The sequence below is a fragment of the Neodiprion virginianus genome, chromosome 5 (genome assembly GCF_021901495.1).
Source record: "Neodiprion virginianus isolate iyNeoVirg1 chromosome 5, iyNeoVirg1.1, whole genome shotgun sequence".
Lineage (NCBI taxonomy): Eukaryota > Metazoa > Arthropoda > Insecta > Hymenoptera > Diprionidae > Neodiprion > Neodiprion virginianus.
Genome location: NC_060881.1, coordinates 245,710 through 270,350, shown reverse-complemented (window position 1 = coordinate 270,350; position 24,641 = coordinate 245,710). Strand labels below are relative to the sequence as shown.

Below are 24,641 nucleotides of genomic sequence, written 5' to 3'. Positions count from 1 at the left end.
GGCGCATTTTGCTGACAATGAGCAAGCTGCTGAACGCCAGTGCGTTCGGTACTTTGAACAAGTTTCGGGTCAAACGAAAGGTTCTGTTGATACAGCTGCTTTGTACAAGGTACGAATACTTCCGATCCAGGATACCCTTGGGGTATTCCGTTGCGAGAAGCTTGATGACTCTGAGGATGCTGAGGATTTACCTGTACGAATAATAGTTGTACGTTATTTATCACATGTTACACTGTCTGTACCATATTCATGCAGGATTATTATCCATTGTACCATAATAGTAATCACCAGATAATCTCTGTGGTACATTGCAGGGTTGCTCCTTCGACATGGATATCCTTGGGCTGGTCTATGTTGGTCAGCCCATGGTGACTTATTACTCCACTGCATTTGGATGTTGGCGGTGTTTACAGGTCGCCTAGCATCAACAGCAGTAGCCGCCATTTTGTACATGTCTGATCCAGTCGACTGTGAGTACAACAAAAACATGGAAATTGTGGTTGAGTGAGAATCTTAGCATCAAATTCTAAAGATAAGTTCAATAACGATGCAACGTTTCTGAATTACTGAAAACTATGACAATTACCTTGTAGTTGGTCACGTTATCAATTGTTGAATGACAATGAACCGGCGCAGTTGCAGGATTATTATTTGCAAGATTACTGGGTATCTGAGTTGCTGCCCAATTGCCAAACGTCGGAAATTGCTCAGTCATTATACGAGTGGTGACAGGCTGCGATATAGTTGTTTGAACAGTTTCTCTGCTCTGAGTAGGACTAGAATAAAGAAATAAATTTTCATCAAAATTGCGTCAATATGTAATTACGAAATTCAATTTGTCATGTTTCTGTAACAACAAAAACCCACCTCAACAGTTTGGCAGTTGATGCCGGATAATTTGCGGGTTCTTGAACCGTTCTATTCAGTAAATGAGAGGCCAGCACTGTGTATGACCTGTTATTTTCTTCCCGGATAATCTGAACGGATTGCTTTGTCGCAGAATGCTGAGCGTGCCACTGTGTAGGCTTAAATAAATCAATGTACAAGAATTAATCTAAAATACAGAAAGTAAATAAAACAATTATATCAGCAGTAAATACAGACATACTGGATGGTTTGGGATGGATTCGGTAGGCATCGGATAGCCTTGAGCGGTTGATAAATTGCTGTGGTAAGATACAGGGAGAGGTACAGCCGAGTGTCCTTGAAGCGGTGAGCAGAGATTGATATTAGCACCTCCATTATCCTTGGAAAACATGCTGGATGCTTTTTCTGTTGCGTTGTAGTTGGTCTGCTGAGTAGGATAAACGGGTGAAGGATAAGACTTGGCATTGGTACATGCACTTTCTTGGCAAACCGCTCGGCGTATCGTGCTTGGAGTACGCAGATCACTTATAGTGTTTGGAATGAAGTTCTTCGGGCTAAGATTAAGGGCTCTATTCTCAACTACTGTCGAACTACCGCCTGTGGAGCAAGACGCATAGTTGTAGTTTGAGTTTGTTTCTTCGCAAACAACATTCTCAAAAACCACGTTAGAGTTTCGAGCACCGAATTGTGTACTTGGAAATTTTTGAGCGACATGGACTTTCAGATTACTTGGGTTAACACTCGTTTTATCACGTATCAGAGGGCTGTTTTTTGAAGTATCAGTAGCATCGGTTGGGACGGTCTCGTACGCCGGGGGTAAGTTTTTACTTGAATATTCCACATTGTTGTTTATTACTTTAGGATTTACGGGATTTGATGTAATAGGTTGAACCTCTGGATTGGGGGTTTGGAATGGGTTTAAAACATCCTCCCAGGAATAACTGTCTTGTGACGCCGAATTTTCGACAAAGCTCGTATTTTCAGGCACATTCTTCAATTGAGATTTTTTTTGTAAGATCCACTGATGCCGGGCGATGATACTGTCAGATTCCTTGATTTTATCTTCGTTAGATTCAGAGATTTCTTTGCCTGATGCAACAGTCTCTCCATCATTAATGGTAATAACAATTGGTTGAAAATCTAATAAGCTTCTCCCCATCGAAGCTTTGTCAGTTTCATTTATCGGTGCCAGAGGCGACTCTAAAGCAGGCTCGACACACACCGGCGATGGTATCTTCTGAACAAGATCTCGCCTCACTTGTATTCTCAACGGGGTGACAGGTTTTGTGGGCAGAGTTCGATTCTCAGCACTCGAACGCTTCCGCTGCTTCATAATATTTTCTATTTTCTTTTCAGTAACATTGATTTTCTGCTGTAATCTTTTGGCTCGAGATGCATCCAAAGTCTCTGTTAATTTTTGCTTCCGATATGCAGCTTCTTTATAAAGTTTCTCCAGATATACGTCATACTTATTTGTCCTAGATCTAACTGTGCTCTCCACTTTGGGCTTAATTTGTGATTCCTGTAGTTTTTTTTCCGCCTGTTTTTCCTTTCCTCGGCTTTGGTCATTTGTATCTAAGACTGAATTATACTGATCTTTCCCCCGTACATCCTGACACTGTTGTTGACAACCGACAAGCGGTGATTGCAGAACTGAACTATCTATGGTAGACAGCTTATTTTGTGCATTTTCATCTGCAAGTTTTTTGAAATTTGGTTCATATCCTTGTATATTTTCTTTATCAACTTCTATCATTCTGTTCAATGCGTCTATTCTCGTCGACTCATCATCATTTTTAGACTCGGTGTGAGCTGGTTGAATGTTGGAAGGCACTGATACTGATAGTGTCGCCTCTACATGGCTAATCAATTCTGGAAAACACTCGGGTATTTTGTGCTCGTACACAGTAGTCGTGGCAGTAAGTAATTCATTAGTCTGCGGCTGATTATTCTTTCGATTGTGTACTGTATTGACATCTTCTTCGACAGGGATATTTTCATGAAAATGACTTACTCTGGTCGTTACATCACTCGGTGTTTTTAATACTTTAGCTTTAACTTCACTAGCTATGTTTGTTTCAGATGTATCAAGATTCATTTCACTGGTAGTCAATAATTCTGATTCGCAGCCAGCAGCATCTGTCCGTGTATCTTCCAGAGCTGGCATAGATGGCAAGGTACTTTCGGTCATCTCCATATTTTCAAGAATGCATGTAGTCTCCTCATGTACAGTATTCTTTGATTCAACAGATTTACGTAATTTTTTCATTGTGGCATGGTTTCTGGAAATATCCAACCCACGCGTTTTTACACTATTCAATAAATTCGTTGACTCTCCCTGCTTTATCGCATGTGCCACTTCCATCGGTATAGCCTTAGGGCACTTTGGAATACTGCGAAGCCGCGGTAGCGCAGTTTTTTGATACCCGTCCAAACTTCTCTTTCGCCGATCAATCATTTTTCGTTTTTCAGATGCCAGTGGATTTGGCATCTTCTCAAATCCAACCGAGTCACATGCCTCAGCGTCATTATACTTAAATATAGTTGGAAAAATTGTGCCAAAACTTTCGACTTTATCACACTTTGTTGTTTTAACTCTGGTCACTTTTCCTTCATTTTCAGGTGACGCAAGTTTCATCTTCACACGAGCAACTGGTGAACTTGAATTTCGGACTCGAGAAGAATTATCTTCAGTGCTTGACGACTTTCTTTGCTGCCCACAAATGTCTCTCCTTTCCTTATCTTTGGACATCTTAGTAGTCCCAGGGCTGGACCTAGTCGACTCAGAATCACTGATATCTGCCTTAACACTGCTTCTTATTTGCTCAGGCCCCAATTCCATGTCCAACGACTTGATGTGTCTGGATTTAAGATATTCTTTTGAGATTCTAATTTCAATACTTTCAGCAGTTTTGGGTGGTTCATTCTTGGATTTTTCTTCCCTATGTATCGGATCGTAGAAATTCATTCCAAAAATACTGTTTTGGGTCGATTCGACAGCGTTACTTATATCGTCAACATGTTTGTTTGTCATTTCTTCGTTATCATCCTTTGCTTCTTCACTTTTTCGCGGCGATTCCTCTCTGACCTTAGTCAACGAGGAATTTTCCATTGGTTTGGCAACCGGCTTTCGAATCGGAAGTGGGGGCGCTGGTCTAAGGGGCAATGACCGATTTGGCTGCACAGGTATTCCATGACGACGATCTTTCAGCGCAGTCGCAAGGCTGTGACCGAGCCTGCTTGCATCTATCATTACGATAATTGGTCCAATTCCGAATTCTGCAACAAAATAACAAGCAAAAATTGAATCTCAGATTGTTTGCCTGATCGAGTGTTTGAAATTTCAACGCCGTGCAGTCAAGTTGAGATAGGTAAGTATAAGAAAAGATATCAAGATTGAGAGAGAAATAAACAGCATTCCAACCCAGGTGTATGATAACTCATGCAGAAAATCAGACCTGCGTAATTTTTCCCGCTTTCTTCAACCATGTCCCAAACATCTGAGCAAATGTCGTATGAATGGGAAAAAGGGTCGCGCACTTTTCGTCGAATACTGTGACCGCGCGAGTATAAAATCGCTCCTCGTTCGTTTCTCTTTCTCTTCGTCTACAACACAAAAAACCACAACAATTGTTTACATTTGCAGTTATCGCAACACCGTTAAATCAGGGTTAAAAAGACCGCGACGGCTAGGACCCCCCCCCCCCCCCCCCCCGCTCCTCAAACTATAATAGCCATAACTGGAACATGCGCTTGCAGCGATGAGCGAAAGATGCCGACATGGTTTAAGTTTTGTCTCCGTCTTATGGCGTCACATAACATGGTATTTGCAAAAAGTTAATCGTAAGATATCTGCGCTTCAGAAATACAGTAAACTTTAATTTACCCGAACTAGCTTTTTCAAATGCACCGTATGAAGAGACAAACTACATCATAACGCTATCTCTCTCGGCTCGCGTCAAAGGCATCGAAGAGTACGTTTCAGTTACATTATAGTCCAGTGAATCCCGCACGCGGCTTTACGGAACGTGTGACCATGTGCTTACGCCGGCTCTTCTGTCCGGCACCTGAAACAAAGCGTAGCGAGCCTAGCTCAACCATCCCCCCCCCCCCCTACTCTCCGCACCTTAAATTGATCTGGGAGTGGGGGAGGCCGTCTGTTCAGTCACCGTTGAACGCTGCAACGAGTACGTTGTGGCCGCGGCGTGATATCACTTTCGTTCCGCGAATCCCTTTCTCTTTGCAATCGGTGTACGGTGAACTCGCAAGACTTGCCGCGACTTATCGCCCTCGCCATGAACGAGACGCAGATTTTGAAACTCGACCGTGTTATGTAGAATTGTTCGTCGGCATTTGCTAAATCGCAAACATCCAGTATGAAATTCCACTTACGTTTAATCAAGTTATGTTATCAGTTGAACGCGCAAACTGGGACAGAGAGTTCGTTACACCTCCAAAATTATATAGTATTGCGTGTTCGTCGTCTCCAAGCGTGGCTGGTAAACTAAATATTATTTATGGCCATATAGTACACATTTCATGTTTCGGTTTTATGTCGGTGAATTATGAATGAAATGAAAAATTTTACAGTTCTTCCCCCTGAGGGTAATTATTTGCTACATTAACAAAAACCATAAGCAAAAAGGCGTATTGTATTATACTTATTTATGTTCTATTGCGCTGAAATAACGCCAGCACCGTAAACAGAACACACACACACACACACACACACACGCGCGCGCGCGCTTACACACGCTGGATGTATTTGTGTGCAGATATGAAAAGACGGTTGTGTTTACACGCGGTTTAGGATTACATCTCACGTTCGACTCACTCGCCAGCGTGTATCACTAAACTACGTAGTTATATATAAGCATGTGGTCGGTACGTGTGGTTTAGCGGAAGAAGATTAAGCCGAACGTGTTGCACTAGAAATAGTACGGAGCAGCAGATTATTCGTGTTAAGATTTGTAATCTTTGTATAGTCTTCGGGACGAAGTTAAGGGGTCGAAAATTTCGCCTCTCCTCCAACAACAACAACAACAAACCAAAAACAACGACAATCGATCCTTCTATAAAAAAGAGCCACGGTGGGACGCGTTTCCAGGAAGAACTTCACCCGTGTGACCGCGGATTCAGGTACGTATACTGTATACACTTACGTATTATAAGCATACAAATATGTAATTTGCATAAATGCAGCTGAGCGTTAGAGAACGCGTTGTTACCCGGCGCGTCAGGAGGACGATGATCAAAAATCCTTCGCTCACCTTCTCCAATTTAATGAACGCGACAACGATGGACGGTTATGGCAGTAGACGACTATTTTTCTTCGTAGTACAAGTCCTCCTCCCAAGTAGCGAGAGTTAACCGTTGCCTTCTTCTTTTTTCTCCCCGCGCATGTTTATCATTTGGATAACGTGTCGGGCGGTCCGAAATTCGTTGAAAGAGCGACGGACGAACGTGAACGGCGCAATCGTATCTCAACAGTGCGAACTCATCAAACCGTGCGCATGACCCCGGGTGGTCCAACTCATCATGGAGACGGTAACGCGTTTTGTTTACACTCGAAGCTCGCGGATGGCGGACATGTTAACCGAACGGACGACAGTTCTCATCTTGGCAACAATGATTATCGCATGGACAAGAGAAAAAGCGAGCTGGGACCAACCAGCACGGATCTTTATAGGGTTTGAACTTTGGTGCATCACTTCACGTCAGTTATCACAGATGTATGTATGTACATTAATTGGTATCCGCCATTTCCCGAGACGTTGATACACCAGTGAGGCGAGGACTCTCTGGCGAACACTCTAGACACTGTCTGCTCCATCCCCACCCCCCTTCCCCCTTGCCACCCTTCCTTCCGACCACCGCCTGCCCTTCACCTTCTCATCGTCGCCAGGCTTTCAGAATGTTGCAACGCGTCGTTCAAACCCTCATCGTTTAATTTATATCACGATTATTTCACGGCTAAACGCTTGTTTCTACCCTAGGATAAGTGTCCCACGGTTGTATTATTTTCTCGTCGTAACAAGCAACTTACTCAGAAATGCAATTTACACGTATGGCCGTCGTCTTCACCAAGAATAGATGAAAATTTGTATTAGGTTTGCAGTTAAAATTGACTAATGATAGAACAGCTCGTTCTAACTGATTATTACTAAAATGTAAAAAGGACTGAAGTGTGTCTGAGGGAATTGCGACGAAATAACTGGAGTAGAAGTGCCTCCGCGATATTTCTCTGGCAACTAATTTTTACGCATAGTTATTTGCATTCGATATGTACAAAAGGGAAAGTATGCGAGGCTGCACATACCGCGAATGTGAGGGAAGACCAGGCATGTTCGAAATAAACAATGAAACTACGCTTACGGTCTCTTTCGACTGCGCTGTCCAGAAAAGGATGTAAATCACACTTGGAGCGGCCAATTGCATGTCGTAAGACCACGCGCTATCGTTCGGGGGGTACCCATCGATTATTGTATTATTGCTAAAAAGCGTATTGAGGAGTCAAAATTGACCTAGTCTGGGGCTCTCCTCCCTTGTAGATGTGTAGAAATTCATCAGAAAAACCCGTTGTTTCGCGATTTTGGAAACGTTTGAAATTCGGCAGACCGTAATAAAACGAAACATACTCGTATTTTGCAATTTTATTTCCTTCAAAATCGTTGTCAAAATAAGAAAATTGTGATTTTTACCCCAATGTTTCGTTACGATTACGTTACCAACTTCAACCTCGTAAAAATTCCCATTCGTCAGCCTAGCCATTTCTTCGGAACTTATTCTAAACTATAGCGTGAAATTATAAAACAGAAACTGGCTTTGCAGCGCGCCATTCTCTTTCTTATTAAAGAAAAACAATATATTTATCTACTTACGAGTCCCATTATTGCTCTAGTAACGATTTTCCGAGCATAAATCACGTGTGGTGGGTATCTGCCCCATTCGTGAAATAGAAGGTAGAAAGAATGATACGTGTGTTCTACGGTTAACGAAGTTACTGCCCCATAAATTATCATACGAAATCACGGGACGACAACTTGGCTTCGGGAACTGTAAATCATCGGTAATTGACTGGTAAGCGTGATTTGTTTCGGTATGATAATAAATAGGTAGACAATCAATTTTTGTCACAAATAACAACACTATTTCCAATACAGATCATCAGTTGATTGAAAAATCATGCGCTCAAAGTAACGGCTTGATCTCGAAAACTTTTTCAGCCACAAAAAAATTATGTGTAACAAAGTGTGGAGGATCGAACAGATCCTCTTTGATTAACAAAGGCCGCCAGACATTGCGAGGAAATAAAGCAAGGCCAAGTTTTGGTATATTTAAAATCGAAAGTTTGTTGATCTTTCTACAATACAATTTTGGACGCACCGCATGCGCGGCATAAAGAAAATAAAAGGGAGAGAAAGACTAAAAGTCGCCCGAAGTAAACTTGCGTCGGGGATCGCGGCCGGAGAACCGAGCACAATGCCAACTGTTGTACCGCTGGTTACAGTGTTTATTATAGTAACCAAGCACCGCACATGATGGGAGAACTAGGAACAGTAAATAATGCAATGGCAGATCGTAAGTTTCCAGCTGATCCATTTGGTTATTTTTACCGGGAATGAGTCAACCGGGGTTATGTCGCAATGTTTTCTGCATCGCAAAAGTAAGTATTATGTGAGATTTTCGTCGATAATCGGGAATTAAAAATCAGCGCATCGGATGGATGAACGAATGAATGGGACGGGTAGAATGGCACGCAATGTGTCCTGTATCGACCGAAAAATTTTTGATGATATTCATCATGTTTGTTTGCGATGCTTAACCAGCCGCTATCTGATCGACGGCAAAACTTGGACCACAATATTACGGAATGCAGATCATACATCTGTGTATAATGTATACGAATGTACAGTGAGCGATTCTGACCTGGTGAATTATTGATTAGCCTGGGACGTTAGCTGTACTTACTACTCCGTATCGGTTAGCTGTTATAACGATGCACTGCGTGAAACTGACTGAGCCTGACCCGGGAAATGCTTTCAACCCAGATTCAACAGTTCTCGTTTATGCGTCGCGTGGGCGCGGAAAGCTCGGGCAAAGAGGGACCGCTACATTATTGGAAAATGTGCAACATGTAACTCGCTGTCAAAGGTTTAATAAGCGGTTTTGCCGCTCTGACACACGTGTATACAGGGATAGATCCGTGGTAAAGCCTTTGATGCTGCCATAGACGTAAACTTGACGCTTTGTGCAAATTTAATTGCAATGTAGAGCACGTTTGATCGTATATGACTAATGAAAAAAAAAACTCCGACGGTAAAACAAACGGAGCTACGGAGAAATTAATTTGATATACTGCGTGTTTAAATCTTTGATGTCGTCGTGAAAAGGTATATTAACGATTCAAATTCGTAAAGTTGAAAAACACAGTTTGAACATATTTGTATCTCGAAATTAAAAATTCGTCCACTTCTCCCCGATTAATCAATCATGCTAAGCAGGTAATTAACCCTAACAATACGTGATAAAACCTATTATACAGACTTGGGTAATGAAATGACACAGGCGCGATAAACCTTTGGCTGCGTTCAACAGTAACATCTATACCTACCTATCTGCCTACTAATTACTACACGCGCTGAAAAGAGCTCCACGGGAGTCCCTATTTCCAAAAGATATTACAAGTCGAAACCATTTTTGACGAATATTTTCATCAGAAGTATCAACGGGTAGCAATATTGTATTATAAAAAGTCTCAAGTGTATACTTCAGTAATGTTAGTTCTTCTCACGCTTTGGTGTAAGAAAAAGATTATTCCTTTTTGTTCAAACTCTGTAGTAGTTGAAAAACTGCTCATATACGCGAGACATCAGAATTTTCAACGAGCCATGATGAAGGAAGGAAGTCTGCAAACGATTCGAGCGACCGGATGTCAGATAAGATGTGCCTCGAAATGTAACAGAGAAAATACATGTATAAGATATAAATTTGATAAACTGGTGAATTCTAAAAATTAACGACGGAGCCAGGAATCGAACCTGGTATCCAGAGATGCTTGACCGGAGCCTTGCTCCACTAGACCACCTAGCCGCCCTGACTCTGTTGTCGTTAATTCCTCTCATCGCCAGTTTAGTTCAAATTTGTTTTCTTGTGTTTTGTATGTGTGAATAGAAAGTTATCGTCTCTTACGCATCCGGTGTAAGAATGTACGTAAGGAATGTTTACATGTTGGAATCTTACGCTTCTGATGGGAAGCACGTAAGACGGTCAAGGACCGTCTAATAATTAAAATGCGGATATGCATTATCATCAGTTACGAGACAACTCATTGTTGAAGATATAAATCACCAGTTTATCAAATTTATTGTTGAAGATATAAATCACCAGTTTATCAAATTTATATCTTCAACAATGAATTGTCTCGTAACTAATGATAATGCATATCCGCATTTCAATTATTAGACGGTCCTTGACCGTCTTACGTCCTTCCCATCAGAAGCGTAAGATTCCAACATGTAAACCTTCCTTACATACATTCTTACACCGGGTGCTTAAGAGACGACAAAATACATGTATACATGCTGCGTATGATATTACTCTTTCCCCAAGTGTGCGGAAAAAAGGCGCCAGCCCGGTTTCAGTTTTCCTAGAATTGTTTTTTTTTTTTTAACAACAATGAGGCAAGGGCTCCGAGTCTGGGTTATGTTCTTGAAAGTTAGGTCGACAGGCCTTTCCCTAGACTTGTGTCATAAACCTGTCTCCGACTTAATGGGTCTCCAAGGAGATGAAAAGAAGATCCTTGTGTCTGCAGAAACACGTGGCTAGAAAATACAGCGGAGGATCAAACAATTAGGATGAATTCTTTTCAGGGTAAAGTCCGAAACATGCCTAATTCTCTCGGACGTCCCTTCGTTTGTCCCTTTTATCGTTAAGAGATGCGAGACGGTCTACGGCACCCCGCAGACCAGCAGTGGCTGAAGACATAATTTTTCAAGGCATCTGAAGATGGTCCTTGAGTATACGAACGTACCTGAAAGAGATTGAAGAGGTTGCCGTGGTATTTTACGTATATTTTACTTTCGAAAAAAGATTTTTCTCAACACTGTTTTCATACATTTACGTCACTTTATATGTTATGATATACACACCACATATTCATTTCTGATATGCGAAAAAAACAAAGTTCAATTAATCAAATGTAGGTATACGAATTGTGTATGTATGTGATTGGTATGTATGTACGGGTGACGAGCACATGAGCAAATGTTTCATCAGTGACGGAAAACTACGCTCAGTGAAATGACAAAATTATTTAACAACCGAAAATTCAACGCGGCACGTGTGTTTCACAGTTGCAAATTACTTACGTAATTTCCTGTTTTTTTATATATATTTTTTGTTTCATCCATCTTTTAAATTTATTTTCATCGCATGAGGAGGGGGGTAATTATTCAAATACATTTAAATAATTTGTTTGCACTGTATATGCAGTATAATAATATAGTCCACTTTTCACGCAGGCATTCTCTGGCCTTTTCTAAAAAAGTTTTTAGCCGTGCGTGGAAATGATTTATTTGAGCAGATAAATAGTTTGAGCGCGCGTAAAAATGTAACAGAAATTCTTAGTCTGCATAGTTTTCATCTTTCTCTTCTTTCTTTACATCACTCATGCGATTTCTTACCACCACACGTGACGCGCATACATCACAAGTGATCATGGCCATCATAATGATTATTCACACCGCATTTTTCTCGACCTTTATAATGCGTGCACATGTCTCGAGGACATCGTCGGACAAAGTAAAGTTACAAAGTACATTACAGGTACTATACATGTACGTACGGAATAAGGCTTGCAAGAGTGGGAAGAAAAATTCTCGTTCAATGGTTCTGTATCGAAATGCTGCAATGCCGGTGATTTTTCTCACGTGTTTTGATCAGTATTAATTTTAAAATCTTGACATTACATACCGCGCTTTTCAAGACGCCTATACGAATGTAGGTATAGGTATAATGAGTAATATCGAAGTAACCTCGCTTACATACATACCTATATCTACAATAATGTAATATAAAAATAATGAAGTAAAAATGAGGTAAAATTTTACGCAATTTTCCGTTTGCTGCGCCAACAATTATAGGCGTGATACGTACAATATAAAGTTTCTTTGCGGTTTTTATCACAGGCATGAAGCGGTTATTATCGTGGTCGACTACTATAAAACACTTGAAAAAAAAGTAAAAAATGAAATATATACGTAGAAATCGCAATCTCCTCTTCCGTCAACGGTCTTTCAACTTTTTGACGATGGCGCGAGACTCGATTTAAGCGGTGAGAAGAAGGTAGATGAAAAAAACAGGAGCAGACCGCGAACGGTCACGTTTTTTTTTTTGGTTTTTTTTTTTGCGAAAGGATATTATACCAGGTAACGTTACCGTAACGGATCACCGGGAAAAACTTCACTAATTCACGATTTTATAATGAATTTGAAAAAACCAAAATATCGAAACATGAGTACACCCTGTTTTGTCGTTACGGTTTACTGACTTTAAACTATTCACGGTCACGAAATAATACTTTTTTCTTAACATGAATCATGAATCGTTACGATAATGTCACTAACTTCAACATGATCCATCCGACAAGTTTCCGATTGCCGTGAACCTCGACCCCCACCCCCACCGCGCCTCTCTCCGCTTTTACACTGACAAGTTTATGCATAGCAATTCATTCGGATAATTACGCGGCGATTTTATAATCAATTATTTTCCAACGAAAACTATTGTTGAAACGCGCAAACGGCTGAGTCAATGGATAGATATTACTGCCGAAACGGTACAACGTGTTTTTTTAATACGTTGATGGAATTAGCCGGAGGGGGGTGGGGGGTGGGGGATACAACGATGCTTGTCGGAATATGTATACGATTTGTTGCACCACTGTTGATACATAGTAGTTGCATATAATCGAGGAGGATGAGGATGAGGATGAGGAGGATGAGGATGAGGATGAGGATGAGGATGAGGATGATGAGGATGAGGATGAGGATGAGGAGGAGGAGGAACGGGGAAGAGGGATAATGTCGGTCGTCTTGTCACGGTTTTACGCCTTATCGTCAGACTCTTTGATCCCCAGCAACCTTGTTTTGAATGTATGCGATCGGCAGGAAACGAATGAAGTCAACTGACGATGAGCCTTCGGCTAAGAACGGAATCACATGTGTTTTTTTTGTTGATGGTTCGCCCGCTCTTCTACAACATTCGAGAAGTACTTCCATCGTTATTAACATCACGAAACTTTTGAATACACCGTGTAATGCAGTGTAAAACGTGGAATAAATTCAGAAGCGAGAGGCGAGGGAAAAGAAAAGATTACATATATTGAAGTTAGTAACGTTATCGCAACGAGTGCTGCAGAAAAACAGTTATTTTGCGCTTTCGTAATTATCTAAAATTCAGTACACCGTAATAAAACAAAATACCCTTATATTTCGAAATCTTTATAATTCCTTAAAAAATCATTGTAAAATTGAGATAATAGTGATTTTTAATAAATAATTTCACGGTACGATAACGTAATATCAACTTCAACGTGGTAAGAAAAGAGTATTATACATGATGCAGTAAGAAGATCTGAAATCCTCTCATCGCCCACACGCCGCTCGACAGACATCGTCGGATGTGTATCGTCATTCTGAACTCGGGCGAACGAAGCTATCTCGCATAAAACGCCCACTGACCCACGATGAATCAACGACGAGCACATACGCTGTCGAAGAGAGGGAGAGGGTGAGGGAAAGGGAGGAGGGAGTTAAATTAAAACCGGCGGCGTCTATGCGGGACCGTCGGACGTCGTTTCGACGAGGAGGAAACACGCCGCGGAAGAATAATCGTCGGAGAAATAGCTGGTATAATACTTATTGTTAGTACGAGGAGCGAAAAGGGAAGCTGAGAAATAAAAGTAGGCAGTTTATTTATTTTCCCCTCTCGTACTTTCCGGCTGGATATAAACATACACGCCAAAAAAAAAAAAAAAAAAAAAAACGAGCATGCGAAGCGGGAGAAAAAAGGAAAAGGGTAAGGTAAAGGTGGAGGTGGAGATCGTTTTGTGTCGTACCTGTTCAATATTCTCAGTCACGAAGTTGGCATTGAGCCGAAACGGAAGCGACGAAGTATCCTGTTTTTTTTTGTTTTTTTGTTTTTTTTTCCTTCTAATTCTCACCGCTACGTTACACGCACTTCATACGCGTATTGTTATATTTCTTCGTGAACAATGTCTCGTGAATAATAATTCTCCGTCACTGTTCACCCATATCGTTTGGATCCGCGACACTTTGATAACTTTGTTCGTCGCAAACGGCTTCTCCTTTCCTGCGCCTCCTCCTCGTCATAATCGGCCGAATATCGCCCACATGTATGTACAAAAGAAAGAGGAACAGGACACAACAATAACAAATCACAAATTCCGCGCGGGAACGGCGTGCCGATTTTCACTCTACCGTGTTCGAACGAGAATATATTAAAATTATTTTTGTCACCCGCGGTGCGCAACGGCAAAGTGATTCGCTCCGGGAGAGCCGGAAACTCGGAAGCCTCGCGTCTTCTCTGACCCTCGTGCTAAAACGCCGACGGCTGCGGCCACAATGCTCCTCCTGCGGCTGCTGCATACCGCCGTCGCCGGTATCAACGTTCGGCCCGCTCTTTCACCGAGGAGACGATGAGGCGGTGAGCCGGGGCAGCGCCACGTGGTGGTCGAAAGGTTGGACTATACGGCGAACGAACGAACACGCACCGTCGTCGCCTCGTCGATTGACGCTTTAACGCTTTGACGGATGGATACTCGCGGCTCCGAAGCCTCCCTCCGAAGTCCCTCCTCCCACCGCTTGCCCTTATTTATACCTATTTCGCGAATAATTAATTCGTACCTGCGACAACGGCAAGCCAACATTGTTGGGTCCCGCTATGCGCTAGGCAGACGGAATCGCATGCCAAAATCATTGGGTGACGTTTCGGTCTCGTTGTATTTATAAATCGTAACCCAGATCACGAAATTTGGCTCAGCAATCTTACTGGCAGCCGGCCAGCTATCTTGCGATTCGCAGAAAACTCGACGCTTCTCTTATACTTTATTATTCCTCTCTAGTTACTACGGTTTTATAGACCGACTTCTCGTACACAATGTGCACGATCCAACCCTTCTCGCGATTATATTTACTACAGAATGCTGCACGTGCGTATATTTCATACGTAAATTCCAATTGCGCTCTGGCTCCAAGTATGCCGATAAAGCCTGCGTTATGAGATACACGTATATCGTCAATTTTCGTTGCAAAACTCAAACGGTTGATTTACTTTTTAACTATGTATTATTGTGGTTATCATTATTATTTTTTTCTCGTCATCGTTTGAATGATTCATGTACGATACAGCGTCGCAAACGGAATGATGACAATATAACAGGGCGTGCAGCCGCTTCCTGCAGAGTTCTGTGTGAATATCTTGCTCTTTTCGCAACATTTTCAAGTCGATGAGGAAATTTTTCCAGGAAATTTGCTCATTTTTATAAAATACTTTGTATAACCGCGGGGATGAGAAGATAAAAAAAATTCCTACGAAACATGAAATAAATGCTTACAAACTAACAATATGCTTATACGATTACGTCGAGACGATCCTAAAAAAATAAGTATCTAAAATAACGAAACCTACGAATCTATAATCTATATCTATAATTCTCAGGGAATTTATACTTTATATTTAAGTTAATAATCTTGTTATAAATTTGGCTCACTGACTTCGATCTCTCAAATACGTGTGTGAAGCATAAATTCACGCATTATAGTACACAGCTTTGCAAAATATTTCATCATCTCTGCCGCTTTGGTCGTGCACAGTGAGAATCTTTATTACATTTGCAGGAATGAAAAAAATTTCACACACTCACCCGTACTGTCGATGAGTCAAATAAGCATTTGAGCTGAGCCTCTGTACCGCACGGAGCATGTAATCTCACACAGTATTATGAGATCGATCTTCTTGTTGGGTAGATTTTTTATCTTGTTTATGAATACTTCACTCTTTACGTCTTCCTCTTATCGTGCCTACATACGTAAATGGGTCGCTTGTTCAAATCGTAAGAGTATTCGGCAGTGCAGATCTTGGATTTGGCGATTTATTTTATGTAAAATATTTTTTTTTTCTCCTCCGATGGCAAACATCGTGCCTAGGAGAGAACAAAGCCCTGATTGACTGGCGTGAAAGAATGGCACACAGATATTTGAACGACGCCCGTTGTTGAGGAACTTAAGAAACGAAACATGAGCTTTAAACTCTCCAGCGCCTTACAGCCATTCCTAAGAAAGTATGTAATTCAACGCCGAACGATCTTATGGGTTAAAAATACCTCACCGTTTCCGAGTAGCACTTAATATTCACAAGATGATTGTGTTCGACCCCCGAATTCTAACGCACATATACGCATAACTACACACGCTCGTTATTGTCTGACGTATATTTTCGTGGCAAGTTTTTTCCGGCGTTATACCGCCACCAGTTATGGACCAATACGTTGTCAATGTTGTGAAACGTGTTTCGAGTACCGAGCGTTGTATCTACAATTACACCCGTACTGTAACCAAAAGTATACACAGATGCTTATACAGGGTATCCTATCCTAATGAGTGGAAGGCCCAAATATCTGGGGGAAAAAATACCTTTTACGTCGTAGTAAAATCTTTCGGTCTGAAAAATTGCAGCGTTTACACGTTACCCTCGAAACCTTGGAAACCTTTTTCTCTGACGCCCATCTTTCCCACGACATTTGACCGTTCCACTTGAATCCGGAAACCCTTCGCAGGTATAACGGAGAATTTATCTCATTCAACAGGTAGAAACCTGCTGCAGTATATTTTTTTGGCAAACTTTTACCACAGGGTAATAAAATCTTCAACTCCGAGAGAAGAATGAGGGAGTGATTTTTTTTTTTCACTACCTGTTATTTGTGACTGACTACCTGTAGGGATTTTATTTTTTGGTGTTTTTTTTTTTTTTTTTTTTATCCCACAAAGCGAAAAAAAAAACAAAATTGATTATTCCACATCGGGTGGGACTAACAATAAGTTACGTTTGTCTGGTGGTGGGTATCATTCTGTCGACGTGGATCCAGATTCAAAGTTTCAACGCTCATAAATTTTCACCCTGCCTGCAACTTGCTGGCAAGCGGGGGCTGTGAATACGATTGTTGCAGCTGTAAAGCGAAACCCACGTCGGTTGTTCGTAAGTTGTGTGTTTGCCTCCTTTTTCCACCAACAACAGCTCCCTGTACTTTTTTTTTATCTCCCTTCTTTTCCCATTCTTACACTCATATTCTTTGCAAAAGCCACTGACTGTTGTCTCCGGTTAAAAGTTTCAGAGCTTGTACAACGTACAGGTATATATATACACACGTATGTCAATAGGGTTATGTAATAGATATTATATACGAGTTGTCGGAGAGCGATAAAAGTTGAAAAATTGAAAACCATGAAGCGGTAGAAAAGGTATTTCCTATAAGGGTCGTGTATAATGTATTTTCATTACCAAAGATAACGATTCTTTTCTATAGCGTTGAGAATTGTGGCAAGCGCGGGGTCGTAAAACGCTGTATGAGCTGGTCATAAAAAAAAAAATTAAAAATACACGTGCAGATACAAAGTATAAATTCTAAGGTACGCAGAGTGTAATGGTTGGGGACAAAAATGACAGAAATCTAAGGTAAAAGAAAATGGATGTAGGTATACGATTCTGTCGAAGGTAGGTACGTACCTTCAATTTCGCGATGTTTCGAGCTAAAATATCGATATCCCAACGCCAATTTCCACTCTAGGTCAGAAATTGTTACATGCGGAGATAACGAAGGGTGTGCAAAAAGAAACACGTAAAAGCCAAACGTTTTTAATAATTCAGCCAGCACCATTGAATCCTCGATCATAATTCGATCGACTCGCTTAACTGCGGATTATTTTCCTAGCTGCAGCACAGATTCTGCGTTTCTGCACTTCGACGAATCACTATACATTACTATACGCGTATATTACGTGGATAGATTACTGCAGATACCGGACGTCATCGATGGGCAATACATGTGTTCTTAGACGAATGACAGTGTCAGGCATTTACCTCGTATATTACATGTGCAATAAAGTATATTGTGCTTCGACCACTTCGTCGGACAAAGAACATCCTAACTCCTCGTGTCAAACGCCATTTGACATTATGCAATTACGCTCAATCTCCAGATGTAACCTCTTCTTCTCCCTCGCAAGCTGCTGTAGTAGGTACATCACTGTAAGCCACGTGCATGTATGCCTATGTATGTGTATACACGTATATCCATACGGACAGAAATTTCGAATTAGATGAGAAGTGAAGGATGACGTAATACGATAACAATACCGTGCCACGTCAGCCCGAAAAGATTTATAGATTTTACGTGTCTGTACGTTACATATATGTGGGTACACATCGCGGCCTTGGAACTTACGTATGGGGAAGTGAGGGAAATATTTCCTCGTACGGTAAACCGCGTTGTGGAAATGTCGCGAAGCAATTTTCACTTGATAAATTCTGTATTCCTTTATATTATACAAACATTAAGCCACGAGTGATTGCAAAATTTTATACAATTTCATTATACCAAACTCGTTTAATTTTCAATATCCTATGTAAAACTGTGTGATTTCGTGCGATACCATACGTATAATAATTAATCTGTATAAATTGTATATTACAATGAATCGAGAAAAATCACTTGCGAAACGAGTCACCTTTATTCATCCCTTCTGCATACAGGGAAGTTTTTCATTTTGTGTATAATATTAGAATGAGAATAAGAAACGATTGATCTCGGTCCCAATCGCGTAATAATCAACTATTGAACGTAGAATTACGGAGGTGCAAAATCTCGGCGAAAAGTAGCGCAGGGCATTTCGCGGATGTGCACGGCTGTGCTTATTGTTAGAACAGCCACGTGAACCGAGGTGCAGTATTAACGATTACACCCGCGAGGGCGGCGCGGGGCCAAGGGACAGGGGATTCTCCGTCGACGTAAAGAACCACGTGTCGTTGGGACATTCGTCGCCTTGACGACACATCGACGGCGATGTTTCACGGTATTGACACGTCTTACGAACAAGTGTTCAAATTCTTCATACATAATATTTCCTGCGTTTGGGGCGATATTCCGTCCCTGTACACGCGATATTCTATCTGTCAGCTGCAGCCAAACCGCAATTTTCAACCTGTCATCAAATAATCACCGTCCGTACTGCAGTTACAAGTTGTATATCTATCACATCGAAAATTATACGACATGCAGGCGATTATTCTATGGACGAGAATTAGCCCGGTTCGTTAATCGGAATTTTAATCGTGTGATTGGCATTTTATTTCGTAGGTATTCCGATCCTCGTCAAATACCGTAACTCATATGATGACAAATTGGAGTATGAACAATAAACGCTGCAGTTTCGGTCTTAATTCAATATCGTAACAATCGTACGTAGGCATTGATATATTGTTAAATGCAAAATCATTTCTGCAATTAAATACTTTCTCTTCGTAGGAAGAGTTTCTTTGCCTTTGCAGCAGGCGAAGCCAATTTATCAAGTTCCGTAGTTTTTCAACCATTATTTTATACCGATTTTTTTTTTAGCTCATTATCGCATTTCCCTTCGAATTAGCTTATCACAATGGGAGCCTGCAGTGGGAGAAGACATGCGCATCCTGCATCTCGGCTTGCGTTAAAGTTATCTGTAGGACATATAATTGTCAGCTGACTTGACGTTAGTACAAAATGCTTTCAGTCGTGATATGTTTACGGCGCTGGTGGTGTCAGCAAGGCTCCCGTAACTGATAAAAACTGATTCTGTTCGTGGAAACGTTTTTTTCACATATCATTGCATCACGTTGTTGGGTGATATAAAATGGACCAAGTAATGATTTTCCTACATTATTAGTCTATAAGCGTTATACGGAGGACAAATCATCTCTACGTCTGGGCCGAGTTTATTAATAATTTCAGAACAAAAACCGTCATGTCGGTGCTGATGAGAAAAAGAAAATCGTTCTCTATACTTGGAACTTGATCGCATTCGAAGCCAACATTTAGTATCCCGATTCGCTCGTAATGAAAGATACATAGGTGTAACAGCATTATATCTCTCCAAGCACCAAGAACACGTTACGTCCACAAATGGGTACGTGAAAATATCATAAAAAAATATACCTATACAATGTCGACACGAATTTCGTCTCTACTATGAGGTCATCTGTAAGTTATACGGACAGTAAGAGGTGACCCATTGCGCGAACTCTATAATTCCATGTCGACCTTCTCTGCGCCGTAAATTTTAGAAAAAAAAACGTAAGGATTTGTTCAAACGCGTAGACGATGAAGACGTTATATTATTATACTCGACTTCACTTCTGCATATGATATCAAAGACACGTGATGATTAATTAATACACTATCGGCGCGTCGTTGCAGGATTACACGTATATCGCGGTATATACATGGGTGGTATATTATAGCTGCTCTATTCTACCGATTATCGGAGAATTGCCGAGTTATTCTAAAGTTGATTCACTTGTCTTCAGGTTCAGATAATTCTACGCAATAACGCAGAACATCGCTCTTTTATGCATTTATTAAACATGCATACCATATTACAATCAAGTGGTGGTTATCTCCCGGCTTCGTTTGTGTTTGAGACGATAATGGGCCCGTTGTTGATTTCGTTTTTAACGCCTGACAAACCCGCGTCACTCTCCGCCTATAGATGTACATACGCTGCAAAAAATGTTACTGCACTCTACGCTTCTAATCAATTCATATTCTCCATGCGTTTATCGTACCTTACAATCGGTCTCGTATGGCTCGTTATCACGAGTTCACCAGTGACAAAGTTCAAGTCACGTTTAAACGCTTGCAAAGACAAAAACAAAAAATATGCATCTTCCGTTCGCCAGATAACAGAATTCGTGTTTCGTTGGCATGGATACGCGTGCATCCGGGCGTTAAAATAAGTATTGAGTAATCGAATCCGACGATTCTGTTCACTCTTTGTTCACCCTCATTCGTCGCGGCATTCATATCGAACAAACAGAACAGCATGAGCCAGGCTCTGTAAACATTTTCCTGTAACTTCCCAGATTATCGCGGAGAAACGGATGTTGCGGAAAACATGCCCAAGGAAGTCAAGCCAACTGTGATACTGCGCGAGGCCGTCAATTTTCCTGGCACGACCAAATTTCCACCAGGTGTTTACACCAGGCATCCCCCAACGAAATGCGACCAAACGCTGGACGGTCGGCCTATACATTTGCAGAAGAAACGAGCCTACGACGGGAAGGAAGTAAGTGATTTTCTAGTTTTAATTCAAATTCAATTATATAAATGATATATACACGCGTGCATCATGGACTGCGGCATTAATTGATCGAGTGAATCGTTCCTACAATATATCCCCGTATAATTATCGTTATACTTTCTATTTTCATTTTCATTTATTTATTTTTACTTTTTTTTCCATCTCGACTCGTTTACAATTTCTTGACTGTCGCTTGTACTCGTCGTTGGATATTGATAGGATCAGAAGCAGAGAGTGAGTGTATTTATTTAACCCCGCGTTATCAAGCAGGCGGGATTAATTATTATTAATTATCATCTACAAATGCGATCGATTTTTAAAGAAAATTCTTAATGCTCGCATCTGTAATAACTACTGAGATCATTATTTGGCACTGTAAAAACTACAGAATACGATCCGTACTACTATTTACAGAACAGGAACATTGTACTTGTTTCATCGGTCGGCGATCAATTGTTGTTCTACGTCAATCTCGTGGTAGCCAAAGTTGTCCACACAAGTAATGCATATATTGAGAAAATACCAAATACAATGTTCTGGAATGTATTTGTTCGTGGATACAATAGATATTGGGGGAAGATCGTGGAATATATTCTCGACTCGACGTGTACATATCAAACTTTTGACAAATCTGTACAGAGTTAATTATTGCGACATAACGAAGAAGTTAATTAAAAACGCTATCTCGATTCGAGAGAAATTATTCAATTATAGCAAAATACACCGAACAGAAATCGTTATACAATCCCTGTCTGGTGTGTGTCGGAATCAAGGTCTCGCGTACTCCTCCGCAGGCTTGATCCGCTCGCCGATATTCTGTCACTCTAGAGATTTGTGCGGACATGAAGCGACGCGTCTGTCTTTGAATATAAATACCGCCAACTCGTTTATAAATTATACAGATATTATATGTATATCGTAAGCAATGGAAATTTGGTAGTTCGAAATGCGACGGATCGCTCTGCTTACGTATGTGCACTCACGTGCGCTATGGGAAAATAATTATCATACTTCCGCGAGTTTTATCGGCGGCAGCGGGAAGTCCTTCTTGGTTGAAGATTTGATAGCGAGTCACTCGTACGTTCGTAACATGGGACAGGCGTCAGGTCCGAGTGGTATAGGTATAATATATACGGTTATCTGGCAAGTTTCTGCACCCTGATACACCGCGCGATAAGGTTTCGTTGTGTTTTTTTTCCCCTCTTTCCTGCAGATTGTTCCTTTCTACTCTTCGCGCCTACCTATGTCAACGTTAATGTTAATGTCAATGTGGCACCTAGACATATAATCGGAAGGCCAGACATTATTCGCCAATTTCACTGCAGATGGGTCGTCGTAACGGGGCTGACGGCGCCCAGGCCGAGTTCCTGGTACCGTCCAAGGAGCCCTCGGTCTATCCGAAGATCATCAGCAGAAAGGAGTACGACTACTTTCGGGAGAAAGGTCGGAACGTCACCAAGGAGGAACGGGAGGCGATGATCGATGCTGCGGAGAAGGAGAAGGACCGATTGCTCAGGGAGAGCATGGCCAGGAAGGAGGAGATGCGCAGGATGGACATGCGGAAGGGACCCAAGGGCCAGAGGGTGAACGAGGTCGAGGCCGAGGCCAGGAAGAGGACCATGCACCTCCTCGAAAGGGCTTTCAATCTGAAACTCGAGCAGGAGGAAGAGATCCAGAAGTGCAACAGGCTCATCCTCGAGACTAAGTGTCGGGCGATCAGAGACGCTCAGGTATATATAACCCTGTAACACGATAGGCGCGACCAATTTTAACTACCAAACTGCTTCGCTCTATCCTTCTCTATCCGCTCTATCTTTCTCGCAGATATCGGAGAAGAAACTGATCGAGAAGGAGCTCGCCGAGGAGGACGAGCGGCTTAACCGAATGGCCGAGAACGAGAGGCGACTCGGGCTTCGCGATGAGGAGAAAAAGGAGGAGGAGGAGAGGAGGAGGCGGATGAGGACCGCGCAGGCATTGAAGGAGCAGATAGAAGAGGTCGAGATGCAAAGGGTCATAGAATTCGAGAGGAAGCAGGAGGAGAGCCGGCTCATTAACCTGAGCAACATCGCCTGGCAGCAAGAGGAAATGCGACAGCAGCAGATAAAGGAAGCCGAGCACGCCAGGATGCGAAAGGAGCTCGCCGAGGGGAACGATCAGCTTCGCCATTTCAAGGATATGGAGAGAGAGGAGAACAGGATCATCGACCTCAGGTATGCGCCACGTCCGTCAATTTCAGCAGTCAGTACATCCGGGAACTAATTGACGAGCGTATGATACGTATTTTCAGGATACAGGAATCAATGCGGAAGCAGGAAGAGAGGGCTGCTCAGATCGCCGAGGAGACCCGATTGGCGAATTTGCGAAAGGAACGCGAGAAGCAGAGAGTCTCGGAGCAGGTGCAGCTGGCGCAGAATGTTCAGGTGATGATCGCGCGACTCTGGTTACCAGGACTACCGCTTTCGGTTTCGCAATTTAAGTTTCTTGTTTTACCAGGCGACGATTGACGAGATGAACGCCGCCCGGATCCAAGAGGAAGTTGAGCGGGAGTGGCGGCGTAAAGAGAAAGAGGAGGCGGTGAAGAGGATCGAGGATCAGCGCAGGATGAAGGAATCGAGGGACGACCAGATCAACAACAAACGAATTATGCAGGCCATGGAAATCGAGAGGGACAAACGCGAGTTTCAGCGCGTACTCGTCGTACAGAAGGAGGCCTTGTGTCGCGAGGCGAAAGAACGGGAACGAAAACACCACGAGGCGATGCGTCATAGGAGTGAAATTTTGAAACAGGTATAACATAGAATTTACCAAATGCAAATTGGCGTACTTTATTTTTTACTCCATATTTACAGGTTAATGAGAAGGAGAGAGAGAGGATCGCCGCGAGGCAAAAAATGTTCGAGGAGGGACTCGCGATCAGGACGCAAAATGAGATCCGAATGCAGAAGCTGCGCGGCGCGATGCAGAGGAAATGTCAAGAGATGCGAGATAACAAGGTACCCGAGTATTACGTGAACGAAGTTAAACGCATGATCGACACTATCAAGTAATGATCTCATCCTGGAAACTCACATGTTTCTTCTCACCTCGTTTTGGTAATCCCTGTTCATACAAATCGAACGTCACGCGACGGTGAAGTCGGCAGTCACGTTCCTTATCAGCCGATTTTATCACGAATTATACAATTTTTTTAAACTCGCATTTATATACTAATTAATAATCGGGAATGCATATAACTATCATATTTTTATCCGCGTGTGCACGAATGTTTGACACTATAGCAATTGATCTGTACTGTAATACTTGTGTTATTAATAAATTATTATATACCTAATCATGAGATTGGTGGTATAAATTAAAATTCGT

At 41.8% G+C, this 24,641-nt stretch overlaps 1 protein-coding gene and 1 long non-coding RNA gene across 7 annotated transcripts; one reads left to right on the top strand and one right to left on the bottom strand.

The window, feature by feature from the left end:
- The first annotated feature begins 29 nt into the window (after positions 1–29).
- LOC124305409 (cilia- and flagella-associated protein 45-like) lies at positions 30–24,639 on the top strand. Of its 6 annotated transcripts, none has more exons than XM_046764801.1 (8): positions 30–208; positions 315–470; positions 21,061–21,263; positions 22,604–23,008; positions 23,103–23,488; positions 23,566–23,698; positions 23,772–24,065; positions 24,128–24,639. In XM_046764801.1, the coding sequence occupies exons 2-8, from the start codon at positions 395–397 to the stop codon at positions 24,323–24,325; spliced, it is 1,695 nt and encodes a 564-aa protein (XP_046620757.1). In that variant the 5' UTR covers positions 30–208; positions 315–394; the 3' UTR covers positions 24,326–24,639. The 6 variants fall into 6 exon arrangements, with proteins under 6 accessions (XP_046620757.1, XP_046620760.1, XP_046620759.1 ...); XM_046764804.1 differs by lacking the exons at positions 30–208; positions 315–470 and adding exons at positions 5,053–5,366; positions 5,853–6,006; XM_046764803.1 differs by lacking the exons at positions 30–208; positions 315–470 and adding an exon at positions 5,053–6,006.
- Positions 10,293–14,771, bottom strand: LOC124305420 (uncharacterized). The gene is made up of 3 exons (XR_006908377.1): positions 13,988–14,771; positions 13,011–13,122; positions 10,293–10,900 (listed from the first exon to the last, which is right to left on the bottom strand). It is a non-coding gene; the product is annotated as an uncharacterized LOC124305420 (long non-coding RNA).
- Positions 24,640–24,641: the final 2 nt, after the last annotated feature.

What these genes read in the sequence shown, in the direction of transcription:
- LOC124305409 (XM_046764801.1), top strand. Translation starts at nt 395, where the DNA reads ATGTTGGCGGTGTTTACAGGTCGCCTAGCATCAACAGCAGTAGCCGCC. An exon ending in AACAGGATCATCGACCTCAG is followed by an intron (nt 23,489 to 23,565) that starts GTATGCGCCACG and finishes ACGTATTTTCAG; the next exon opens with GATACAGGAATCAATGCGGA. An exon ending in AGCTGGCGCAGAATGTTCAG is followed by an intron (nt 23,699 to 23,771) that starts GTGATGATCGCG and finishes TTGTTTTACCAG; the next exon opens with GCGACGATTGACGAGATGAA.